The sequence below is a fragment of the Stomoxys calcitrans genome, chromosome 5, assembly GCF_963082655.1.
Source record: "Stomoxys calcitrans chromosome 5, idStoCalc2.1, whole genome shotgun sequence".
NCBI classification, from domain to species: domain Eukaryota; kingdom Metazoa; phylum Arthropoda; class Insecta; order Diptera; family Muscidae; genus Stomoxys; species Stomoxys calcitrans.
Window position 1 is genome coordinate 10,216,027 of NC_081556.1, and position 26,974 is coordinate 10,243,000.

At 34.5% G+C, this 26,974-nt stretch overlaps 2 protein-coding genes across 3 annotated transcripts; both read right to left on the bottom strand.

Annotated features, from left to right (window-relative positions):
- Positions 1 to 384: 384 nt before the first annotated feature.
- LOC106081240 (high mobility group protein D) lies at positions 385 to 26,971 on the bottom strand. Of its 2 annotated transcripts, none has more exons than XM_013243069.2 (3): positions 26,881 to 26,971; positions 1,409 to 1,619; positions 385 to 1,332 (listed from the first exon to the last, which is right to left on the bottom strand). In XM_013243069.2, exons 2-3 carry the CDS (start codon positions 1,556 to 1,558, stop codon positions 1,156 to 1,158), a joined length of 327 nt encoding a protein of 108 aa, XP_013098523.2. In that variant the 5' UTR covers positions 1,559 to 1,619; positions 26,881 to 26,971; the 3' UTR covers positions 385 to 1,155. The 2 variants fall into 2 exon arrangements, with proteins under 2 accessions (XP_013098523.2, XP_013098524.2); XM_013243070.2 differs by lacking the exon at positions 26,881 to 26,971 and adding an exon at positions 4,887 to 5,068.
- LOC106081239 (high mobility group protein D) lies at positions 18,459 to 26,970 on the bottom strand. The gene is made up of 3 exons (XM_013243068.2): positions 26,881 to 26,970; positions 19,209 to 19,452; positions 18,459 to 19,137 (listed from the first exon to the last, which is right to left on the bottom strand). The coding sequence occupies exons 2-3, from the start codon at positions 19,356 to 19,358 to the stop codon at positions 18,955 to 18,957; spliced, it is 333 nt and encodes a 110-aa protein (XP_013098522.2). The 5' UTR covers positions 19,359 to 19,452; positions 26,881 to 26,970; the 3' UTR covers positions 18,459 to 18,954.
- Positions 26,972 to 26,974: the final 3 nt, after the last annotated feature.

Sequence of the window (26,974 nt, forward strand, 5' to 3'; positions counted from 1 at the left end):
GTGTTTTATGTGTGTTTAATCTTAAATAAATGCATATCATCGTTTTAACAACAAGAGTTATACACAACTTTCTTTTTTATCTTTATTTCTTTTTCTATACAAAAAAGGTTTTTAAATATAATTTTAAAAACAAGCAGCAGTCTTCTATTTTATTTGCGTAGTCGTTCTCTTCTTAGTTAGCGCGGTGGAATATATATTGGTTCAATTCAATTAGGGAATAGAAATGGTGGGGGTATGGTGTATGCATACTACTACTCCCCCCCCTAACTCATCTGTTTATGACTCCCCCTCTTTCCCATAACTTTCAGGGGATGAAGAAAAAGAAGAAAAACTAAAAACATTCCATTCCAATTGTAAAATGTTTCCAAAGAATACATACATAGGTACTTTTGCAAGTTTCATTTTTTGTTGTTTATAAGTTTTTAAATATATTTTGTTTTGTTTCTCGTTTTACGTTTAAATTATTAAAAATTAAGATTAATTTCTTCACTTATTTTCTTCTTGTCCCAACACATCACTTGCGCACCCAAACACTCACACTTACACACACACACCATATACACAAGCTTGTTTCTATGTATGCATTTGTTTTACATTTTGTGTATGTATTTTGTTTGTTTATTTTTTGTGTAGTGTGTGGTACATGTTGTGCGGCAGGTAGTATGGGCATATGATGTTGGCGGAAAACAACCATCATTATTTTTTTTTACATTTAAACATTTCAAAAACTATTAATGGTTAGTTGCTAGTTTTCTAAGAGTACGTACATATCTTAAAATTAGGCATAATAAAGAAGAGATTTATTTGTTTGTTTGTATGTAAGTATGTCCTTTACAGTGTCTTGTTTTGGATTTTGCCATGTGTTAGCGATTTGTTGCATAAAAATTTGTATAGTTTAAAAATCGTCTGAAATTCATCGTCATTACATACAACAACACAAACAAAACCTAGGCCTTAAAGTCAATTCTAACACATTGTCAAAAAAAAAAAAAAAATACAAAAATATTGTTGTTGTTATTGAGTGGCTGGCTGGCTGTGGCATTTAGAGCCTTTGTAGAAGTTTAGATTTCATATCAAATAATATGACTGGTTGTTGTTGTTGCTGCTGCTGCTGTTGTTGTTGGTTTTACTTAATAGAAAAGTTAAGTTAGTAGTTTATTCGCTTTCATCCTCCTCTTCTGAATCTGCCTTCTTGCTTCTTTTCGCCGGTTGTTTGCCTGCCTTTCCGCGTTTCTTGCCGGCACCATTCGCTGTTGAGCCACCATTTGCTTCAAATTGTCTCACTGCAGTTTCATAATCTTCCTTAGCCTTAACAGCTTTAGCTTCCCACTCCTTTGAATGAGAAAAAAAAAATAGCAAATCAATCAAATGGACAAGTGCATTATGTATTTTTTATTATAATACTTACAGATTTGTCTTTCATTGCACGCCATATTTCACCACCCTTTTTGGCGATTTCTGTTACTTTAATGCCGGGATTTTCACGTTTGATCTGTTCGCGGGCTGAACTAAGCCAGATGAAGTAGGCAGAGAGAGGACGTTTTGGTTTCTCAGTCATATTTGCTGATTGGTATTTATATAACCTTTACTAAATTGGTAATTGATGTCCTTTGAAAGAGCTAAAAATAAAGAAAAAAAATTGTTTTTTTACACCATTAAATAGAAAAAATCGTAGTCGTGCATATAAGTCGCAATTTCTCATTTAGGTTCTCATACCTTTTTGTTTGATTTAGCGGATGTGAACATTCGCAAGTTATTGGGCTTTTTAATTCGATCTGGTTGGTTCAACGGTGGGAACTAGAACGTCTAAGTGAGTCTGATAGTAGACTGCCACTGAATCCTAACCTAACTTAAGTCGCTATTACACGGCATGTAGTTGTCTTATGACATGTCACTTTTTGTATGTACACATGTGCAATTGAAAATGTTTGTCAAAATTGTCAATTACATACGATTCATCATTTTTGCTATCACACCTATGTTATTTTCGTGTGACATAACCTAAAAATTTGAGCAAAAGTTGATTTTGTTATGCGTACTAATGATTAAAGTTGTGATAAAGCTGATTAAATCATAAATTTGTGAAAGAAATTTATTTTGGGGTTCCTTTCATTCGACTAACAAAACAGCTGATTTCTTTATGCTTTTGTCAGAAGAAATAGAGTGCAGGTTGTAATTGGAAATATTAATGTGCTATTTTGAAAAGTGATTTTCTTTCATATGTTAGTTTCGTTTGTATCACAAGACATGTGCTAAATTTGACATGTCATAAGAGAACTACATGCCATAAAGCCTTTATCTCACTGTATGGCATTCCTAGTGTGTGCCGCAGGCGCTGCTGTGATTCATTCTTTTTATTTGGGAATTGATGTTGTCTTCGGCGTCTTTTTCTCGAAATTGCTCGTTAGTCAATACTCTAGGCCACTAGGGGCCGAATTACCGCATACGTGAACGATTAAAATCATTCCATTTATTGTGAATTATGCATTTTATTGAACTACATTTTTTGAAATTTTGAACAGGGAAGAATATTTAGATTGGTTATAATCTATGAAAAAAAAAATTAAAATGTGTACAAAAGTGGTAAAACTTTCATTAAATACGAGATGAAATTGCATTCGATACGAAAGCGCACTCGATCACGTTTGCGGCAATTCGATTCCAGATCTTTAGTATATTCTGCAAACATCATTGCAGAATGTTCTACAAGTTGATTGAAATATAATACGATAATAATAATCGAACATTTTTTTATAAAATTTTGGTCATCAACATTGATATACGAGTGGTACAATCATTCCATTTAAACGCCAGATGAAATTTCATCCGATACGAAAGCGCACTCGATCACGTATGCGGAAATAACGGCTCCTGGAAACCTTACAAATGTCGCCAGCATTTTTAAGGGGATAACCACCGCTGAAATTTTTTTTTACGTTCACGATGGATTTTGAAAGCAGACGTTCGGCGGTTTAGGGGAATATGCAACCTCTGCGCAGCAGTGGGCTCCAGCTCATCAAATGGCTCCATAGGCCTTTCTCGTGTCCTATGTGCCATTTTGTTGGGCATACTTGTAATCTACTGGTTAAATTTTTTTTCGATTGCCATCCATGTTGCCTAGGTTGAACAACTTCCCATCGTGGTGGGGGGGTTTTTTTTTGACCCTAGGGGGTCCAGGGGCCATCATCCCAAAAACTTGCTTTAGATTCGTGTTTACACCAAATTTCACCAAAATCGGAGGTGCTCCCAATAAAGTGATTATTGCCCTTATATTTGTTACAATCGCCCCTTTACATGTTTTCATTTGCTTCTGATCAAAGAGCATTCAGATAAAGAGAAAAATGTATCTCAGAGAGCATATTCTAAAGAATTGTGGGTTATAACGGCTACAGGCAAGCAATACTGCTAATATTTATAATAAAAAAAAAATAAAAATTTGATTAAATATCCTACTTAAAAAGATAGAAATTAAAACAAATCGTAAGCCCACAAACACGACAACTAACTATAGTTTGCGCTCGTTATAAAAATGATATACACAACATTTTTGATGAAACAAAAATTTGGCGCGCATTTTAACGTGCCAAACTACAAAAACAAAGAAGGCTTGCCACTGCCAAAGACAATACACAACTACACAGTCCTTCCTATACACTGAATGCATGTAGTGGCAAATTTGGTGATATTTTGCCTGCGTGATCTACGTTTAACCTGTACAACGCTCTACTATATAATAATGCATGATAGCCATTATGTATCTGATAATTATCTTCTATATTCAATTTCTCTTGTACAGTACTGGCACAAAGCTGTCAAGCAATTTTAATATTTCTCTTTTTAGCTATGGATCTACAAAAAAAAGAGACTCAAAGCAGAAGAGACTAACTATGTAAACTGAGAATAGCTTGTTAAAATTTCATATTTTCGTGCTTAAACTCCCTTTTTTTATTATACTCTTTATCTTTTTCTAAAATTTTTGGCTGAATTTTTATTTAATGAAACTCCAAAAATATTTATTCCGCCATTGTGAAAAAGCAAGTAAACGCGTACAATCGCTTTCAACTGTATCGATGACGCTTTGTGTAAACTTTGTTTGTTACGCGCTTTTGCCTTTGAATTGCTGCTGTACAGTTCTGCTCTTTGTATTGTACTCTTTGCTCGGTTAACGCCAAATCTAACAAACAGTTTTGTTGGAGTTCAGCAACGTGGATGAAATGAAATGCTGATATGTTATATACACACACACACACACATACTATTCTCATAAAATGTTGTACATAACAAATAAAAAAAAATTTCAAAGAAATTTTAATTTTGTAATATTTTCTATTAGTTTGCGTCGCATTGAATTTTTGTTCATTGTTGCCGTCCCCGTTCGATATTGAATTTTGTGTAAAAAAACGCCATTAACGAATGAAGAGAACACGAAATTCGCGCCTTTTTCAGAAACCCTCAAGAGACTTTATTTTTGTATAAAGAGAATGAGTTTAATCTCAGAAGAGTAGTTTTTTTGACACTTGAAGGAAAAAATGTGAATTTGAATTATTTGCTTTTCTTCATATAATGTTTAATTTTTTTGCCATTAGTCTAAATTTTATATAAAAATATTGTAACAAACAAAACGTTGGACAATTTTTAAAACATGTTCAGAAATACAAAGAAACAATACGATACGGAAAAATATTTAAAAAAAAAACAACAGAATTAGTGTATATGATTTTCCCACCATAATTTATAACAAAATATTCACTTTTCAGTTGTAAACATTTATGTGTCAGCAAGTTTTTTTTTCACGTATTATCGTTTTAAACACGAACATTTTAAGAATATTGTTAATTATATTTGGTTCTTTAATTTCAAGAGAATTATAATTAATTTGCACTCACTCTTTCAAAGTTGTTTAGTTGATTGAACACTTTTAAACAATTCCAGCAGGGGATATTAATGTTTTTTTATTACTTTTTTTTTTTTATTTCAACAATTCTAAATTGCTAAGCAAAATCTTTTGGTAGAACTGTTTCCTTGAGATCCTTAACTTCAACTGTACTGCAGAGTGAACTGTTCACGTTTAGGTGCGAGTCATGCAAACTGAACAACCTTTGTAGTAGAGTTGATGGCTGTGGATTGGAGTACACACACAATATGAAAGTTGTGTGTATTTGGCTGCGCCATATACATTCATTCAGGGGCCGCCAGTCATCATCAACCATAGCGGTAGAGGCAGCGCTGCAGCAGCAACTATTAAGAAGGCAAACCAAGCCGAAAAACACAATGGTGGTTAAACAAGCAGGCAGGCAGGCAACGTAATGTATGGCTGGATGGTTGAAGAAACCCATATACATAACACAAAGCGGCGGTGGAGGCATTTGAGTTGTATATACAAAGTAGCGAGTACAACGAGGCAGGCAGGCCAGCAGCCCGTCTGTGTGAACCAAACTAGCCATATAGTAAACGAAGGAAAAAGCAGGCAAGCAAGCAAGCAGACAAGTCACAGCCAGCCCAGCTAGGGGCAGCCATTCACATTCGACGAGTCTCACAACATCAGCATTTTTAATCAAAAATGTGTGTTTATGTTGCGATGTTTGTTTGTTTTTCTCTGCCCTATGGCTCAAGCAGAGTTTGAAAGAAATTTTTGCTTTGTGTCACCACCTCTGTCATGTATGACGTTGTTGTCGACATTAACGTCATGTATCTCTGCCAACAGAGCAGCCCAATTAGGAAGGGACAGACAAAAAGTACCTCGGACAGGGGCCTGGTGCTTTACAACTAACTCGTGGAGTAGTCTGCATCGTTTGAAACTTAACGAATGTTACAATTTATTCTTAAAACTCTCCTAACAATAAGAGAAGTATAGTAGTATGACCGCTGCTTGGCTGCATATGAAAATAATTTTATCTTTATCTCTCTTCCATCCATTCATCCAGCCATTGACGCCGCACACACACACACATATAAGAGGCGGTAAAATTAGGTCTTATAAATTGTCAAATTTTACAGATAACCATAACACACAGCAGCATGAGTTTTTGTACCCAAATCTGTGTCACAGTTATGTGCGTAGAAGATTAAAGAGAAAGATGAAAGAGACTAAACAAAAAAAAAAAAATATTGATACCTTTTGTTGAAACTGTAACTGAGCGAACGTCAGACATTATTTATTCTAAATCTCTGGTCAGGCTATATCCCATGTATGTATGTACAGCGGTCAAAAAAAGTATTCATCATTAGCAAAATTGATAATAAATTCACTTATTTTGGGTAATTGAAGAAAATTTAAAGTAAACAAATAATGCAGTTTTATGCAATAGTTTATTTTTCGTAATATGTTTTAAAATAAATTCAAAAAATAAATTTAATTAGCGCAAAAAATGCAATTTTTATATAATAACACCAAAAACAGAACAAAAAAAGTATTCATCATTGATGTGCTATCATCAAAGTCAAATTCAAATATTATTTGGGAATCCCCCTTTTCTGTTTTATTTAGTAAAGGAGGCTTTGCCCTTGACAGCAAATATTTAATTTCATTGAAAATATAGTTTTTGTCAAAATGGGTCGTAAGCAAAACGAGGTTTCTGATGAGGTAAAAGTTTTGATAATAAAACACCACAGGAATGGTTTAACTCAAAAAACTATCAGTGAAATATTAAATAGACCACGATCTACTATACAATCCATCATCAGAAAGTGGACAGAAACGAAAACTGTTGACAATAAACCAAGATCTGGTCGACCAAAAGCACTTTCAGTTGGAGATGCGCGTTGGCTAGTGCGGCAAGTTCAGAAAACTCTGAAGACAAATGCGACCATTCTTCGTAAAAACACTATGGAATATTTAGGGAAGGAAGTTACTACACAAACAATTCGAAATACACTCAAAAGGCATAGTTACAGAGGAAGAACTGCACGTAAGAAGCCCTTTATAAATAAAATAAACCGAGTGAAAAGGCTAAACTTCGCAAAAATGTATGTAAAACAGCCCGAATCATTTTGGAAAACAGTAATTTTTGCAGACGAGAGCAAGTTTAATCTTTTTGGGTGCGATGGAAAGGTCATAGTGTACAGAAAACCAAATACAGAGCTTGAAGAACGAAACACAGTTGCTACTGTAAAACATGGTGGAGGTGGTTTAATGGTTTGGGGGTGTATGGCGGCTTCAGGAGCGGGAAATCTTGAAATTATTAATGGAGTAATGGATCATAAGTATTACATTGACATTTTAAAGAGGAATTTAAAAGATAGTGCTGTAAAACTTGGGCTTGGTAATAACTTTCAATATTATCAAGATAATGACCCCAAACATTCTGCTTTAAATACCAAGATGTGGATGCTGTATAACTGCCCCAAAGTCATTAAAACTCCTCCTCAAAGTCCCGACTTGAACCCAATTGAACATCTTTGGGAACATCTCGAACGCAAATTGAGAACGCGCAATTTTTCGAGCAAGAGTCAAATGCAACAGGTGATAATGGAGGAATGGACTAATATAGACCAAAATATAACCGCTAAATTAGTCCAATCGATGTCAAGCCGTTTAAAAGAAGTTATAAGACGCGGTGGTCGAATAACAAAGTATTAATTTTTTTAAATTATGTTATTTATTTTTTTGTTTTTTTGCAATGATGAATACTTTTTTTGTTTAATTTTTTGTGTTCAGCTGTAAAATGGCCCTTTTTGTTCCAATAAATACTATTTTTTTCTTTAAAAACAATGAAATTGTGTACATATATATCACACAAGCACTACTGCATCATTAGTTTAATATGTTTTTATTCCAATTGTCTTTTGTAGACTTATTAAAAAAAAAAACATTGAATGATGAATACTTTTTTTGACCGCTGTATGTGCGAACCTACATATGCAAGCGCGAATATAAATAAGCCCCATGCATACCTAATATTTAAACGAAGAAAGCAAATTCTATCTAGCTTCATGCTATTGTATAATTTTTACCAAGCATTCATAATATTTTAACGGTGATTTTCATTTCTTGTTTCAAAAAAAAAAAAAAATTATGTAAACTGGAAGTTTGTATGTGTACCTACACTGAATCACAAAAGTTAGTTGCACCCTTGTAACCGAAATGTCATTATGAATAACCAACTAGTAGGTAGTTCATTGAAAATTAAATTAATTCGATAATAATTTTTATTGTTTTGGCGTTGTATAGAGGCATCTGGAGTTGGCAATTTTTTTTATGAAATCATGAATAAAAAGACGTAAATACGTTTTTGTCCTGTTTAGTTATAAATAGGGTGAAAAATTTTCTTTAAGTAGGATTCTCTTGTGTAGACTGCTATTAGAAATTAACTGATAAATGAGCTACACTTACAGTTTACTACTTTAACTTAGACTTACATTTACATTTGGAAATGAAAAACATGTAAACAAGTTATTAATTATTTTAGCCAAAACTGTCATATTATGACTATATAATATAAACCTAGTGCGATAAATTGTGTCTTGTTTTGTATACCTTCCACATTTTGGGATTATTTTGGAAAAAAAAACAAAAAACTAATAACAGGGTTTAAAATTTATGACTAAAGTTTTTATCGGGAATTCTCGTTTTTTTTATTCCGCACATTTTAATCTCTCTATCACTACTATCAATGAATATCATTGGGGCAAACACGTACAGTTGTAGGACCCCTCAATTCCTACAGAGCAAAAATTGATTCCAACGTGCAGGGTGTATGTCCCGCTTGTGACCAGGGACCACACGACACCCGTTTAACTGCCTAGCCAGAGACCCGCTCGACTCAGACCCAGATCCCTCTGAACGCACCCCATCTTAATCGCAGAGTTCCTGGATCTTGACACTCAACAGAATCAAGCAGACGAAAAATAGAACACAACAAACTGCTACAACAACAACAACACAACCCGGCGCAGCATAGCTGTGAGCACAACACAGGCTGGAACACTGAGGTTCGATCTATTGTGTTGCTGTCACACGAGAAGCTAAGCTGCGAGCTATCGGGCGCATCCACTGGTTGCCGATAGGGGAATGCTCTACACGGAGTAACTGCTATGGCAGTCGCGGACAATCAGCGGAATCGAGCCGAGTATCAGTGAGAGGCCGGGCGGCACCGGCTCTTGCACAAATGCTGAGCGCCTATGATGCACTCTGTTCCTGCGGCGAACGAGCTTGCTCACCTACAGGAGGTTGAAGAGGAGCGCCACCCCCACAAGAAAATATGGCAACAACTACATTATCCAAAAAAATGAAAAACTCGATCTCTCTCGATCTATCATGCCACGCTTTTTGAGCTCATCGCTAGACAGCCCTAAAACGTTAGATTATAAATTATCTGTGTGCGGTAGCCAATCGTTTATGGAATTTAAAGTGAAACAATAAGTTCGCCAAGGCACCGTGAAACCTACAGCACTGTTTAACCTCTACCTCTTCTATATTACATACCCCCAGACTGTCATGTGATAGTTGAAGGCGCGAGAATTGCGACCACTAAATACTTAGTGTCGCCTTTGACAGCCTTAATAGATCTTCCGCGCAAGGTCTTCAAGCCGCCAGCACTTGAGGTGCTGACAAAGAAACCTTGTTTACTACATATGTACAAAGCTATTAGCTGGCCAATAATAAATTATGCAGCGCCGGGGTGGACCCGCAGACTGAGCGACAAGCCGTGAAAGAACATTCAGATCTGTCCTAACACTGTCATACGTACTGCAACGGGTTTTTTCCGCAGTTCTCATGTCATGTGGCCCACCACATTATCAGGAGGCAAAGATCCTCCCAGTAGGGAATGGCTATGAGCGCCAGGAACTCTGTGCTCCGGTATGTGTGTGGTATTCATCGCCTTCACGAGTGAAGTTTCATTTTATTAAAAAAAGAAAAGAAACTAAAATAAAAAAAAATCCCGTCACTGAAACGTTAGCAAAAACTAAAGGCGCTATTACACGGCATGTAGTATTCACTTTTTGTATTCACATGTAATTGAAAATGTTTGTCAAAATTGTCAATTTACATACGATTCGTTATTTTTGCTATCACATCTGTGCGTTATTTTCGTATGACATAACCTAAAAATTTTAGCAAAAGCTCATTTTTTTATACGTTAAAATTGTTATAGTTGTGAGAAAGCTGATCAAATCAAAAATTCGAGAAAACAATTTAATTTGCGGTTGCTTTTATTCGACTGACAACAAAGACAGCTGATTTCTTTATGCTTTTGTCATATGGAATAAAGCACGCTCTAAATGAAAAAAAAAAAAAAATAGATGTGCTATTTTGAAAAGTGATATTCATATGTTTGTTTTATTTGTATCACACGGCATGTACAACTTAACATGTGCTAAATTTGACATGTCACAAGACAACTGCATGGCGGTGTAATAGAGCCTTAATCTGTCTTGCCATTTTGCTAATTAATCTGTGTGGATTGACTTTCCCTTTCTTTCCTTAAACAATTTGTTATAATAATGCAAATGGAGTGTTTAAATGTTCATCAACTTTCATCATAAGAATTCTTAAATAAAACCCAAAGTTTTTGAACACAAAGTAGTAATGTTGGCTTTTTGTTTGTGTTAATTACAATTTGTTTTTAGAAGAAGTGCTTCCATGATGTCTTAAGCTTTTAATATCTGGAATAATAGTACGTCTTTAAGGAATTTAAGATTGCAAGTGAATTTCAACAAAACAGTTTCATACAGACACTCATACCTATAACTATTAAGCATTGCGACTAATGCAATTGCTTAAGTTTATACCAAGGTAATTGTGTAAACAAAAATCAGCTGTTTGCGCGTATTTATGTATTCGTGTTTGTCTCTATGACAACATTTGCTGCATTTATTTAAGAGAGTAAAAACATTATATTACTCTCTGTTTGCTAAAACGTTATACACAGACTCTACAAACCTTTCTAAAATTAACAAATTTTATAATTGTAGTATAACAATTGGTTAAAAACTTGAAAAAACTAAAATTAAAAATTTCTTTTTTTAAGTTTGGTTTTGTTTTATTTATTTGTTGTTTTTATTAATTAAATTTAAAATACTTTTATATATGTACAAACGATGATGCAAAGAAAGAAGAAACCATGAAACAATTGTTTTGCCCAATATACAATACAATATTTTGGACATTTGTGAGTTTTGCTATTAAGTTGATGCGAGTGGATGCTGGAGAAAACAATCTTTGTACACATCAAGACATTAAGATTTTTATTTTTGCTTATTTTGAGTAATCCTTTAAAAGTTAAATTTTTTTAAATTCAGTATAATATTAAGAGGATTTTGTTAGGTTCCCTTTTTTTTTTGAAACTGAACACATGCTTTAAAAAAAAATCAATTGTAATGTGGTTTCTCTCCTTAAAATAGTTGGTTGTGATGATGGGCGGTATTGTTATGTTGAAGTTAATTACAAATACACTTAACAATGGCTGGGGCTTCAGCGGCGGCTTACTTATAGTAGGGGAACACTATTTGGACTAATTTATTTATTCGCTTTCCTCTTCTTCCTCATCATCGGAGTCTGCCTTTTTGTTCTTTTTCGCTGGTTTTTTACCAGCCTTACCCCGTTTTTTGGCTGAACCATTCGCGCTACTGCCACGGTTTTTTTTATACGGTTTTACACCAAGATCTTTGCGTAAAATCTTCCATGTGGTCGAATAAGACAAACCCAATTGCTGCGAACGGCGACGAATCGACATTTCACGGTCTTCAGCAACACTCTCAGAAACAGACGCAATATTCTCTTCTGTACGCCCTGTACGCATTTGTGTGGTTGGTTCAATGTCCAATAAAGTAAACTGAGTGCGAAACTTGGTCACAATCGCATTAATTGTTTGCTCACTTGGTCGATTATGTAGACCATAAATCGGACGTAAAGCGCGAAACACATTTCGAACCGAACACTGATTTTGGTAATAAAATTCAATGATTTGCAAGCGTTGCTCGTTAGTAAGTCTATTCATGATGAAATGTCAAAGCATACTAAGCATCTCTCTCTTTGACACCATGTCTGAAATCCCACGTGATCTGTCAAATACTAATGCATGAAAATCCTAACCTCAAAAAAATCACCCTTTATGTGTGTGTGTGTGCGGCGTCAATGGCTGGATGAATGGATGGAAGAGAGATAAAGATAAAATTATTTTCATATGCAGCCAAGCAGCGGTCATACTACTATACTTCTCTTATTGTTAGGAGAGTTTTAAGAATAAATTGTAACATTCGTTAAGTTTCAAACGATGCAGACTACTCCACACTATTTCACTTTACCTATAACAAAGACGACTAAGAAAAATAAAAAAGGTGCTGTTGTTGTTGTTGCTGACGCTATACGTATGCAGTGCAGCAGGGCACCGACCGTTAGCTAGAGAGCTCTACAAAATTTAAGGAAAATACTTATTGGCGCGAAAATGTACATTATTGTTTTTTTTTGCGGTTGTTGCAATATGATGGGAGAGTGATTTCGTCTGCATGCACTTAAAAACAAAACTTCAAAGATGTTTGCTTACTGCTGTGAAACTGACAAAAAGGCAGCTAAAATGCCGCCATTTCTGAACTCTCCCGCTCGCTGCCTTCTCTCTTTGGAATGTTTTGGTTTTCCGTTTGTTTTGTTTTTTAAATTCTGTTTGTTATTTATTCTTTCGGCGAATTTCTGCATGCATCAACCAGCTATAAATGGGTACATTTTCAATATGGTGCTGCCAGTCCTTACAAAAATTGAAGGAAAACCTACTTACAAAATGCAGTCTCATTTTTAATGGGCCAGCGATCCATTCGCTATATCACAACCAACGAGTAGATAAGGGCATTTATACGTCTAAACACTGCTCTTTGGATTATAAAGCCATGGCGCTATTTTCTCTCTTATTTTTGAAAACTAAATAAAACACATATAAGCTATAAAACCAAGCAAAACTTTTCTCTTAAGAGAACAAAAACTCTTCTCTGGTATGAATGCAATGCGCGCCTTCAGAAAGAGTTTCTGAGTTTCTGCTTATATTCCCAGCAGTATCATATACACATATAACGACGACAAGCTGGTCTTCTTTGCTGGTGCTGTACTTTATAATGTGTTTTGTGTGTGCTGTGCTGCTCTTTACTCTATACACACTCCATGTATTTAGTACCTACCTACCAAAGCGAGCGATTCTCTGGTGTGCTGGTATACTGGCTCGGATTCGGATTCTTGTGTTTATTGTGGCTGACATTATGGCACAGGGTAAAACGCACACAATGTATGGGATTCACACAGCAGCCCATAGTCATTATTATCCATACACCAGCCAGCCATTGCACAACATTTTTATATTTCCTAATTGATAGCTAAACGACATACAGGCAGCCAAGCAAGCAGACAGGCACATAAGCAGTATCTGCTGTTTTTAGGGTTTTTGGTTATTTGCCTGTATTTGCTTCAACCTCTCCTCTGTTAGGTAGAGTAGTTAAAAATACTTCACACAATTCTGTTATAAGAGGCGGTAAAATTAGGTCTTATAAATTGTCAAATTTTACAGATAACCATAACACACAGCAGCATGAGTTTTTGTACCCAAATCTGTGTCACAGTTATGTGCGTAGAAGATTAAAGAGAAAGATGAAAGAGACTAAACCAAAAAAAAAAATATTGATACCTTTTGTTGAAACTGTAACTGAGCGAACGTCAGACATTATTTATTCTAAATCTCTGGTCGGGCTATATCCCATGTATGTATGTATGTGCGAACCTACATATGCAAGCGCGAATATAAATAAGCCCCATGCATACAGCGGTCAAAAAAAGTATTCATCATTAGCAAAATTGATAATAAATTCACTTATTTTGGGTAATTGAAGAAAATTTAAAGTAAACAAATAATGCAGTTTTATGCAATAGTTTATTTTTCGTAATATGTTTTAAAATAAATTCAAAAAATAAATTTAATTAGCGCAAAAAATGCAATTTTATATAATAACACCAAAAACAGAACAAAAAAAGTATTCATCATTGATGTGCTATCATCAAAGTCAAATTCAAATATTATTTGGGAATCCCCCTTTTCTGTTTTATTTAGTAAAGGAGGCTTTGCCCTTGACAGCAAATATTTAATTTCATTGAAAATATAGTTTTTGTCAAAATGGGTCGTAAGCAAAACGAGGTTTCTGATGAGGTAAAAGTTTTGATAATAAAACACCACAGGAATGGTTTAACTCAAAAAACTATCAATGAAATATTAAATAGACCACGATCTACTATACAATCCATCATCAGAAAGTGGACAGAAACGAAAACTGTTGACAATAAACCAAGATCTGGTCGACCAAAAGCACTTTCAGTTGGAGATGTGCGTTGGCTAGTGCGGCAAGTTCAGAAAACTCCGAAGACAAATGCGACCATTCTTCGTAAAAACACTATGGAATATTTATGGAAGGAAGTTACTACACAAACAATTCGAAATACACTCAAAAGGCATAGTTACAGAGGAAGAACTGCACGTAAGAAGCCCTTTATAAATAAAATAAACCGAGTGAAAAGGCTAAACTTCGCAAAAATGTATGTAAAACAGCCCGAATCATTTTGGAAAACAGTCATTTTTGCAGACGAGAGCAAGTTTAATCTTTTTGGGTGCGATGGAAAGGTCATAGTGTACAGAAAACCAAATACAGAGCTTGAAGAACGAAACACAGTTGCTACTGTAAAACATGGTGGAGGTGGTTTAATGGTTTGGGGGTGTATGGCGGCTTCAGGAGCGGGAAATCTTGAAATTATTAATGGAGTAATGGATCATAAGTATTACATTGACATTTTAAAGAGGAATTTAAAAGATAGTGCTGTAAAACTTGGGCTTGGTAATAACTTTCAATATTATCAAGATAATGACCCCAAACATTCTGCTTTAAATACCAAGATGTGGATGCTGTATAACTGCCCCAAAGTCATTAAAACTCCTCCTCAAAGTCCCGACTTGAACCCAATTGAACATCTTTGGGAACATCTCGAACGCAAATTGAGAACGCGCAATTTTTCGAGCAAGAGTCAAATGCAACAGGTGATAATGGAGGAATGGACTAATATAGACCAAAATATAACCGCTAAATTAGTCCAATCGATGTCAAACCGTTTAAAAGAAGTTATAAGACGCGGTGGTCGAATAACAAAGTATTAATTTTTTTAAATTATGTTATTTATTTTTTTGTTTTTTTGCAATGATGAATACTTTTTTTGTTTAATTTTTTGTGTTCAGCTGTAAAATGGCCCTTTTTGTTCCAATAAATACTATTTTTTTCTTTAAAAACAATGAAATTGTGTACATATATATCACACAAGCACTACTGCATCATTAGTTTAATATGTTTTTATTTCAATTGTCTTTTGTAGACTTATTAAAAAAAAAACATTGAATGATGAATACTTTTTTTGACCGCTGTACCTAATATTTAAACGAAGAAAGCAAATTCTATCTAGCTTCATACTATTGTATAATTTTTACCAAGCATTCATAATATTTTAACGGTGATTTTCATTTCTTGTTTCAAAAAAAAAAAATTTTATGTAAACTGGAAGTTTGTATGTGTACCTACACTGAATCACAAAAGTTAGTTGCACCCTTGTAACCGAAATGTCATTATGAATAACCAACTAGTAGGTAGTTCATTGAAAATTAAATTAATTCGATAATAATTTTTATTGTTTTGGCGTTGTATAGAGGCATCTGGAGTTGGCAATTTTTTTTATGAAATCATGAATAAAAAGACGTAAATACGTTTTTGTCCTGTTTAGTTATAAATAGGGTGAAAAATTTTCTTTAAGTAGGATTCTCTTGTGTAGACTGCTATTAGAAATTAACTGATAAATGAGCTACACTTACAGTTTACCACTTTAACTTAGACTTACACTTTACATTTGGAAATGAAAAACATGTAAACAAGTTATTAATTATTTTAGCCAAAACTGTCATATTATGACTATATAATATAAACCTAGTGCGATAAATTGTGTCTTGTTTTGTATACCTTCCACATTTTGGGATTATTTTGGAAAAAAAAAAACAAAAAACTAATAACAGGGTTTAAAATTTATGACTAAAGTTTTTATCGGGAATTCTCGTTTTTTTTATTCCGCACATTTTAATCTCTCTATCACTACTATCAATGAATATCATTGGGGCAAACACGTACAGTTGTAGGACCCCTCAATTCCTACAGAGCAAAAATTGATTCCAACGTGCAGGATGTATGTCCCGATTGTGACCAGGGACCACACGACACCCGTTTAACTGCCTAGCCAGAGACCCGCTCGACTCAGACCCAGATCCCTCTGAACGCACCCCATCTTAATCGCAGAGTTCCTGGATCTTGACACTCAACAGAATCAAGCAGACGAAAAATAGAACACAACAAACTGCTACAACAACAACAACACAACCCGGCGCAGCATAGCTGTGAGCACAACACAGGCTGGAACACTGAGGTTCGATCTATTGTGTTGCTGTCACACGAGAAGCTAAGCTGCGAGCTATCGGGCGCATCCACTGGTTGCCGATAGGGGAATGCTCTACACGGAGTAACTGCTATGGCAGTCGCGGACAATCAGCGGAATCGAGCCGAGTATCAGTGAGAGGCCGGGCGGCACCGGCTCTTGCACAAATGCTGAGCGCCTATGATGCACTCTGTTCCTGCGGCGAACGAGCTTGCTCACCTACAGGAGGTTGAAGAGGAGCGCCACCCCCACAAGAAAATATGGCAACAACTACATTATCCAAAAAAATGAAAAACTCGATCTCTCTCGATCTATCATGCCACGCTTTTTGAGCTCATCGCTAGACAGCCCTAAAACGTTAGATTATAAATTATCTGTGTGCGGTAGCCAATCGTTTATGGAATTTAAAGTGAAACAATAAGTTCGCCAAGGCACCGTGAAACCTACAGCACTGTTTAACCTCTACCTCTTCTATATTACATACCCCCAGACTGTCATGTGATAGTTGAAGGCGCGAGAATTGCGACCACTAAATACTTAGTGTCGCCTTTGACAGCCTTAATAGATCTTCCGCGCAAGGTCTTCAAGCCGCCAGCACTTGAGGTGCTGACAAAGAAACCTTGTTTACTACATATGTACAAAGCTATTAGCTGGCCAATAATAAATTATGCAGCGCCGGGGTGGACCCGCCAACTGAGCGACAAGCCGTGAAAGAACATTCAGATCTGTCCTAACACTGTCATACGTACTGCAACGGGTTTTTTCCGCAGTTCTCATGTCATGTGGACCACCACATTATCAGGAGGCAAAGATCCTCCCAGTAGGGAATGGCTATGAGCGCCAGGAACTCTGTGCTCCGGTATGTGTGTGGTATTCATCGCCTTCACGAGTGAAGTTTCATTTTATTAAAAAAAGAAAAGAAACTAAAATAAAAAAAAATCCCGTCACTGAAACGTTAGCAAAAACTAAAGGCGCTATTACACGGCATGTAGTATTCACTTTTTGTATTCACATGTAATTGAAAATGTTTGTCAAAATTGTCAATTTAAATACGATTCGTTATTTTTGCTATCACATCTGTGCGTTATTTTCGTATGACATAACCTAAAAATTTTAGCAAAAGCTCATTTTTTTATACGTTAAAATTGTTATAGTTGTGAGAAAGCTGATCAAATCAAAAATTCGAGAAAACAATTTAATTTGCGGTTGCTTTTATTCGACTGACAACAAAAACAGCTGATTTCTTTATGCTTTTGTCATATGGAATAAAGCACGCTCTAAATGAAAAAAAAAAAAAAAAAATAGATGTGCTATTTTGAAAAGTGATATTCATATGTTTGTTTTATTTGTATCACACGGCATGTACAACTTAACATGTGCTAAATTTGACATGTCACAAGACAACTGCATGGCGGTGTAATAGAGCCTTAATCTGTCTTGCCATTTTGCTAATTAATCTGTGTGGATTGACTTTCCCTTTCTTTCCTTAAACAATTTGTTATAATAATGCAAATGGAGTGTTTAAATGTTCATCAACTTTCATCATAAGAATTCTTAAATAAAACCCAAAGTTTTTGAACACAAAGTAGTAATGTTGGCTTTTTGTTTGTGTTAATTACAATTTGTTTTTAGAAGAAGTGCTTCCATGATGTCTTAAGCTTTTAATATCTGGAATAATAGTACGTCTTTAAGGAATTTAAGATTGCAAGTGAATTTCAACAAAACAGTTTCATACAGACACTCATACCTATAACTATTAAGCATTGCGACTAATGCAATTGCTTAAGTTTATACCAAGGTAATTGTGTAAACAAAAATCAGCTGTTTGCGCGTATTTATGTATTCGTGTTTGTCTCTATGACAACATTTGCTGCATTTATTTAAGAGAGTAAAAACATTATATTACTCTCTGTTTGCTAAAACGTTATACACAGACTCTACAAACCTTTCTAAAATTAACAAATTTTATAATTGTATTATAACAATTGGTTAAAAACTTGAAAAAACTAAAATTAAAAATTTCTTTTTTTAAGTTTGGTTTTGTTTTATTTATTTGTTGTTTTTATTAATTAAATTTAAAATACTTTTATATTTGTACAAACGATGATGCAAAGAAAGAAGAAACCATGAAACAATTGTTTTGCCCAATATACAATACAATATTTTGCACATTTGTGAGTTTTGCTATTAAGTTGATGCCAGTGGATGCTGGAGAAAACAATCTTTGTACACATCAAGACATTAAGATTTTTATTTTTGCTTATTTTGAGTAATCCTTTAAAAGTTAAATTTTTTTAAATTCAGTATAATATTAAGAGGATTTTGTTAGGTTCCCTTTTTTTGAAACTGCACACATGCTTTAAAAAAAAATCAATTGTAATGTGGTTTCTCTCCTTAAAATAGTTGGTTGTGATGATGGGCGGTATTGTTATGTTGAAGTTAATTACAAATACACTTAACAATGGCTGGGGCTTCAGCGGCGGCTTACTTATAGTAGGAGAACACTATTTGGACTAATTTATTTATTCGCTTTCCTCTTCTTCCTCATCATCGGAGTCTGCCTTTTTGCTCTTTTTCGCTGGTTTTTTACCAGCCTTACCCCGTTTTTTGGCTGAACCATTCGCGCTACTGCCACCATTAGCTTCGAAATCTTTGACAGCGTCTTCATAGTTTTCTTTGGCTTTGGCAGCCTTTGCCTCCCATTCCTTTAATAAATGAATTGACATTTTTACTAAGCTATTTTGATATAAAAACAACGTTTTTTTTAACAACTTACAGATTTATCCTTCATGGCACGCCACATTTCACCGCCTTTCTTGGCGATTTCAGTTACTTTAATACCAGGATTGTCCTTTTTGATTTGTTCACGGACAGAGTTTAACCAGATCATGTAACCGGACAAAGGACGTTTTGGCTTGTCACCCATTTTTGTTGTTGTTAGTGGTGTAGTGATTGGGGAGGATGGGGGTGGTGTTGGTGTATTAATAAGTTTTAAGGATACTCAAGAATTTTGAAATTAGCTAGAAAAGAAGATTGAAGCAGAGATAGTAAAAAAGAAAATTAAAACAAATTAAAAAGATAAAAAAATAAAACTTGAAAAAATGGGGATTCAAAACATGATTAAAATGGAGCTAGGTATAATGAAATAGCAAATAATGCAAGGAATGGGAAGTATGAATTTGTGCTTTTTTGCAAATATTTGTTATTACTGTGGTCACATTCGCTATCTTAAGCTGCATTGCAAATTTTGCGCAAACACAAAATTAACAAATAACTTTGAAATGTTAACACGCTTTTCTAAGTTCGGCTAGTGGAACAAATGTTGTCATAGCCAATGAAAGTAAAAGTAAAGAATGTTAACACAAAACCTCTTTGGAAAATTTTATGCTTTTCTCAATGTAATTTTCGAATGCAGGGGGCGCCAAAAAAATGTTTACAAACATTTTTTAATTGTCATATTGACTACACTTTTTAAAGAGTTACAATTATCATAAATAATTAACCAAATTTACACTCACTTTTTCAAAGTTGTTCGTTTGCAAAACAAACTTTCAAACAATTTCAAAGATTTATTAAAAATGTTCAACAGTGCTTATATTTGCCAATCACAATTTCTTGTAGAACTGTTGTCTTGAGATCCTGAACTTTAACTGTACTGTAGAGTGAAAGGCTCAAGGATTAGGTGTGAGACTGGCTAAGCTAAACACAGCCATAGAATGAAAGAACACATTGTCATCGACGAAATGGTGGTTAAAACAGCGGCGCAATGGTAAGGAAAGTATAACAGAATTGTGTGAAGTATTTTTAACTACTCTACCTAACAGAGGAGAGGTTGAAGCAAATACAGGCAATAACCAAAAACCCTAAAAACAGCAGATGCTGCTTATGTGCCTGTCTGCTTGCTTGGCTGCCTGTATGTCGTTTAGCTATCAATTAGGAAATATAAAAATGTTGTGCAATGGCTGGCTGGCTAGTGTATGGATAATAATGACTATGGGCTGCTGTGTGAATCCCATACATTGTGTGCGTTTTACCCTGTGCCATAATGCCAGCCACAGTAAACACAAGAATCCGAATCCGAGCCAGTATACCAGCACACCAGAGAATCGCTCGCGTTGGTAGGTAGGTACTAAATACATGGAATGTGTATAGAGTAAAGAGCAGCACAGCACACACAAAACACATTATAAAGTACAGCACCAGCAAAGAAGACCAGCTTGTCGTCGTTATATGTGTATATGATACTGCTGGGAATATAAGCAGAAACTCAGAAACTCTTTCTGAAGGCGCGCATTGCATTCATACCAGAGAAGAGTTTTTGTTCTCTTAAGAGAAAAGTTTTGCTTGGTTTTATAGCTTATATGTGTTTTATTTAGTTTTCAAAAATAAGAGAGAAAATAGCGCCATGGCTTTATAATCCAAAGAGCAGTGTTTAGACTTATAAATGCCCTTATCTACTCGTTGGTTGTGATATAGCGAATGGATCGCTGGCCCATTAAAAATGAGACTGCATTTTGTAAGTAGGTTTTCCTTCAATTTTTGTAAGGACTGGCAGCACCATATTGAAAATGTACCCATTTATAGCTGGTTGATGCATGCAGCAATTCGCCGAAAGAATAAATAACAAACAGAATTTAAAAAACAAAACAAACGGAAAACCAAAACATTCCAAAGAGAGAAGGCAGCGAGCGGGAGAGTTTAGAAATGGCGGCATTTTAGCTGCCTTTTTGTCAGTTTCACAGCAGTAAGCAAACATCTTTGAAGTTTTGTTTTTAAGTGCATGAAGACGAAATCACTCTCCCATCATATTGCAACAACCACAAAAAAAAAAACAATAATGTACATTTTCGCGCCAATAAGTATTTTCCTTAAATTTTGTAGAGCTCTCTAGCTAACGGTCGGTGCCCTGAAATGTGTTCTCATGCCTGCTGCACTGCATACGTATAGCGTCAGCAACAACAACAGCACCTTTTTTATTTTTTTTAGTCGTCTTTGTTATAGGTAAAATGAAATAGTGTGTAGTTTTGTTCTTCGGCTCGTTTAGCGGTTGTAGGAATCTATGGATCACAACAAAATGGATAAATGAAGCGCATTCAATTGAGCAGCGACGTTTGACTTTGGCACTTATTTATTTACTGCTAAACAGCTCGGCGGTGGCGGCTCTCTGTGGGAAACAAATACATACATGCACAATTTTTCAATGTCATGTAGTAAATCTTCTATTCACCGAAAACTAAAGGACAGTCTGTGCAATACCCAACAAATTTAGTTCAAGGTTATGTTAGAAATACAAGAGTTTAGGTTCATGGCGGGTGCAATTTTTAAAAAGCTATTCTTCCTTTGTTATTTGCCTATTTTATACAATGACAAAGATAGATAGAGGAGAAATCCTCATGAAAAATGCAAATATTTGCTTAAATGATTTAATTTGTATTTGAAGGAACAAATCAATTTTAATGCAGAGTTTACATGGCACATCTGATGTATGGTCATTGTAATAGAATTGGTGAAAACAAAGGTGTATGCGCATCATATGTACACAACCATCAATAATGGCTGAAAAATCAAAAACATTTGATGATTCGATGAATGGCGTCTATCGATTACCGTTTACAAAGAAATGTGTAATCATTAGTTAACAGATATTGAAAAACACGTTCTGTGCCAAATAAAGTTATAAAAGAAGTATGAAAAATTAAATAAAATCAAAGAAAAGAAAAGAAAAAATCGATGTACCGGTTTTGGTAAAAGCTATAATCAACACGTACACACGATGAGTACGATCATGATGTGCCGTCTAAAAGGGCCAATGATTTCACGGAAGAAATTCCCTAAAGCTTTCTAACGGTTCCTTATACCAAATGTCTTTGTTATCGGCTGATATTTATAATACCCCTCATTATATTAGTTGTATGAGATTTATGTATGGATTATGGAAATGAAAAAATTAAGTAAGATGGTTTAAATTGATGAGATAAATGGAGTACAGAAAGTCGAAATGAAAATAAAACAAACAAAAAGTCGATTTTAAAAACATTAATTTAAATTGAACTTACCTTTAGTAATAGAAGCAACGTTATATTTTTTATTAAAACTTGCAATATTTTTCATTTCACAAAGTCACTTAAAGTATGTACTTAAAATACGAAAATCGAGTTTATAGCTCGCTCAGTTGGTAAAGGACTTAACATTTTCCCCCACTAACATGGGAAAGTACCTCTTTATCTCAACTGAAGTTCTTAAAAATCTGTACATAAGGCTGGGATTATTTGAACATCATAAGGGGCGTTAGATCATACTTCTACGGTGAAAATCAAGCTAACAGATTTTTAATTGCAGTTTTTCTCAGATTTAATATTTTTGGAAAATATGCAAATTTTATTGGACTTATATTTCGTAAACTATTGAAAATTTTGACTTATTTTCAAGAATAAAGTTGTAGCCAGCGTTAGCATTGGAAATTTTCAAATAGTGGCAAAAAAAGTGTCATTTGTAATAAAAAGTGGAATTTTTTTTTGAAAAGTAGAAAAAAATGTGGAAAAAACAAAAGCGAACATTAAACCGTTTGCTTTTTACAAAAATAATATAAAAAACTTGTTGAAATTGGTTCAAAATTTGGCAAAATATTTTTTATAAAAAACAAAAATAAAAAAAAAAAAGTTTTTTTATGAACAACATAAAAAGGTGTATAAAAGATAAATTCGTACAATCCGAATCTTAGATTCTCTGCTCCGTAAATCAATCCTAGGTTTTCGGCCAAGATTTTTTGGGACCAAAAACCAAATTCAAATTTGGGCGGACGAATTGACTTCACAAAATCGATCTACGATCTACAGAACATGTAGGATTTAGAATAAATGTTTTAACGATTTGCTGTGGTGGGTATTTAAATACTTAAGAGATATATTAAACAAACTTTTTTTGTTTTGTCCTGTTACTCTCGTTCAGTTCAAAAATTTTAAATTTTTCGACAATTCATCAGTTGGACGACAAACAATAGATAATCGCTTCATAGTTGTATTTTAGAACAAGTAGCACAAATAGATGGAAAAGTGGCCCAAAAATGCTAAAAGTATGGCATTTAGTATCAAGTATCAAAAAAGTGTCAAATTTGATACTAAAGTGGCACAACGGTAACGCTGGTTGCAGCTATTGTCTCGGGCTATTTTTCTGAACTTGTTTCTTCCAGATTTTTACTCGCAGTTTTTTCTCAGATTTTTTTTTTTTTTTTTTTTTTTTTTTTTTTTTTTTTTTTTTTTTTTTGAATTTGAAATTTTGACTTATTTTCAAGAATAAATTTGTATCTGTCTCGGGCTACTATTTCTCTGAACTTATTACTAAGGAAAAAGTTTCGTCAAAAGTCGAATATGTAGAAAAATCACCTTTTTTTTGATATTTTCTCCCATAACTGCCAAACCATTGAGATTTTCGATTCAATTCTAACAAAAAACAAAAATTGTGGCCAAGACAATAGTTAACAACCCTCTAGTACAACGCATTGGAACGCGCTTCTTTTGGTCTTGTGTACCATTTTCAGTTGTTCATATTAATTATTATTAATGCAATGCCTTTTTACTTTATAAAGTTTACTTTTACCAGTTTGGGAAAAAAAGGTTTCTTGGATTAATTTTATCGAAATTAATCATCTTCTAGTGCGAATTGCGAATTTTGCGCATCAACATTCCACTAAGGAATAAGGGCAAACTTCTCACATATCAATGAGTGCAGTCCGATTCAAGTTTAAAGCTCAATGATAAGGGGCCTCCTTTTTATAGCCGAGTCCGAACGGCGTGCCGCAGTGCGACACCTCTTTGGAGAGAAGTGTTACATGGCATAGTACCTCACAAATGTTGCTAGCATAGGAGGGGAAAACCACCGCTGAAATTTTTTTCTCATGGTCTCGCCAGGATTCGAACCCAGGCGTTCAGCGTCATAGGCGGACATGCCCTTGATGATGAAGGACTCCATCTGGTCTTTGATCCGATGGCATTTAATTTCATTTATACTACATAGTTTGCTTTGCAGGATCGCAAACCATTTCAGAAATTGCAATTGGCCGATTTCCAAATTAACATCAGCCCCTCAAATGTAACTACCCTACATAAATAAAGTTTCGAGAACATACTCTTTTTTGGTTGGCAATCCCATGGCAGCCGGTTGTATGTACCGGATTGAGACCCGATGAATTCCTTCATCGGCAAGGGCTACCGCTTCAGTGTACCACACACTGCTACTACAACAACTAAAGTTTGGTTAAATTTTAAGAGGCGTAATGTTAATCAAAATCGTCATCTGCACTTACAATTTAACAGCTTTATCTCAGCTATACTGTACGCTTTATCTTAGCTGAACAATAGAGCATGTTCGACCAAATTTATAAATCGACTCCTGGGGATAAAAGAATGAAAAATAACGGCGACATTAACTTTAGCAAGGTTTAACTCGGAGACCATTGAAACGGGAAATATAAAAAGTAAAAGCACGATTAAAGTTGGCACTACTTTCGTTTTTCAATTGAAAACACTTTTTCGAAACACTACAAAAATCTCAATGATTACATGATTTCACCAAAATTGTTTCATAATTATGAGGAAATGTGCTACTTATGAAATCTGCAAGTATTTTTGCCACAAAATCTTTTATATAAATTGAGTCTTGGGGTACAGTATTGTAAGTATCTTTTTTGGAACAATCCCAAAAGATTCCCGATTTAAGTGAATTTCCCAAAATGAATCGCCAAACAGATTTGAGGGGGGTTTTTATTGGGTCGTTCGCAACCAACTTTGAACCAAAGGGCTTTAGTGTTACAAGTGCTAAAAAATTGGTAGTTAAAGGGTAAAATAAAAAAAATAAAACTTTAGTATGTGCACGGGAATGCATGACCGAAAGCCAATGCAAAGTTTGGTTTGAAACAGGTTGTCACAGCAATTTTGATTTTGGGGATGCACTTATTGCGGGAAAGGCTCTTGAAGCCAATGTGGCATGGTCTTCGGTCAATGCAAATCGTCAGATAACTCGAGAGATTGCTGAAAAGACCAGGATTAAGTAGTACTGACTTCGAATGACCCGAAAAGCTTTCAAAAAGCATTAGAAAATAAAAATGGTTACGAAGAAAAAGTGAACACATTCCGTTGAAGTAGTACTGAGTTAGCTGAATAAGCAAAATAATAGAGACATGTCGCTGGTATACAAATTGCACTTCAAGTAATTGTAATTAGTTGTAGTTGTTCAATTGTTAATTGTAGAATTTTGTAGATAACTTTGAGTGAGATTTCTGAAAACCATTTAAGTGTCTTGTTGTATTACATTTATGGCCTATTGATTTGGACTAGAAGTACGAGTATATGTTAGGTTAGGTTTAAATGGCAGTGCCATCAAACCCACTTAGACGTTTTCGTCTATTGTGAGATACCACAAGAACAGGAGAACGAATATGACTTCTAAATCCTACCGTTGAACCTATCTAGTCTATCTTTTTTAAATGTCATTCAAAACAGTTTAAATAAAAACAATTTTTATTTTTTCTAAAATTACTCCTATGGAATAAGATATTTCATTAAAATTTCGAGAACATACTCTAAGTAAACATCTCAACCTTAGGGTAAAAAAAAAAGAATCAATCTCAACCTTAGGGTAAAAAAAAGAATCAATTTTTATTTATATTGCAACTAAATAAACTGCAATAGATAGAATAATTTGTCTTGCATATATTGCTAGCAACAAAACTACCAAATTATGTTTAATAAAAAGCGCCCATTCGTGTGTTCACGTTCAAACACTTTGTGTACAGTACCATAATATATTATCTCTTTGGTTCTATCTCTTTCACAGATAATACACTCTTTTAAGAGAATGCCAAAGGAGAAAAAAATGGCGCCAAAAAAACTAACACTGAAAGCAAAGAGAAACACCCATACAAATGGAAACCAATACTCTTGAAAAAAAAAAAATATTGGAAGATTAAATTGTTTGAGGGAGAAAAAATTTAGATATTTTTAGGATCAACTTATAGGCAAAATCACTATAAGCCGGTATTTATTTTTCAACAATTCCTGAAGATACAAAAAAAACCGCTTAATTTGATTGATTAATGATTCTGTCGTTATTGAAAAAGCAAGAATGTGTTAAACCGGTTGAAACACAAAAAAATCAATATGGCTGGCAATTGGCTAGCGTCACTTGGCAAAGGGTAAATGACCACATTTTTTGCAAATTTATTTTTTAGAAATAACCCCAAAAACCTACAATAATTATCTTCATTTTAGCAAAGAAATTTAGTATTGTTTTTCTCTTTTCAAAAATTTTCAATAATTTAAGATTGTGTATGCTTATTTTATGTGCAAAAGCAAGAAGATCCATTTAGTGAATACATTTTCACTAGTGACCGACGCTTTTCATTCTCGCTTCTTAGTAAATGTTAAAAAATTGGTATTCAATATATTGCTTACCTGCTTGGTATTTTACACAATGGATTTGCAAATCCTTTACTTAAACAACTTTAAATTTTCCTCTTCACTTTTCAGATAAATTTCTTACACAACT

Coding starts and splice junctions, on each gene's coding strand:
- LOC106081239 (XM_013243068.2), bottom strand. CDS start 19,358: ATGGGTGACAAGCCAAAACGTCCTTTGTCCGGTTACATGATCTGGTTA. Junction 19,138..19,208: donor GTGCCATGAAGGATAAATCT/GTAAGTTGTTAA, acceptor CATTTATTAAAG/GAATGGGAGGCAAAGGCTGC.
- LOC106081240 (XM_013243069.2), bottom strand. CDS start 1,558: ATGACTGAGAAACCAAAACGTCCTCTCTCTGCCTACTTCATCTGGCTT. Junction 1,333..1,408: donor GTGCAATGAAAGACAAATCT/GTAAGTATTATA, acceptor TCTCATTCAAAG/GAGTGGGAAGCTAAAGCTGT.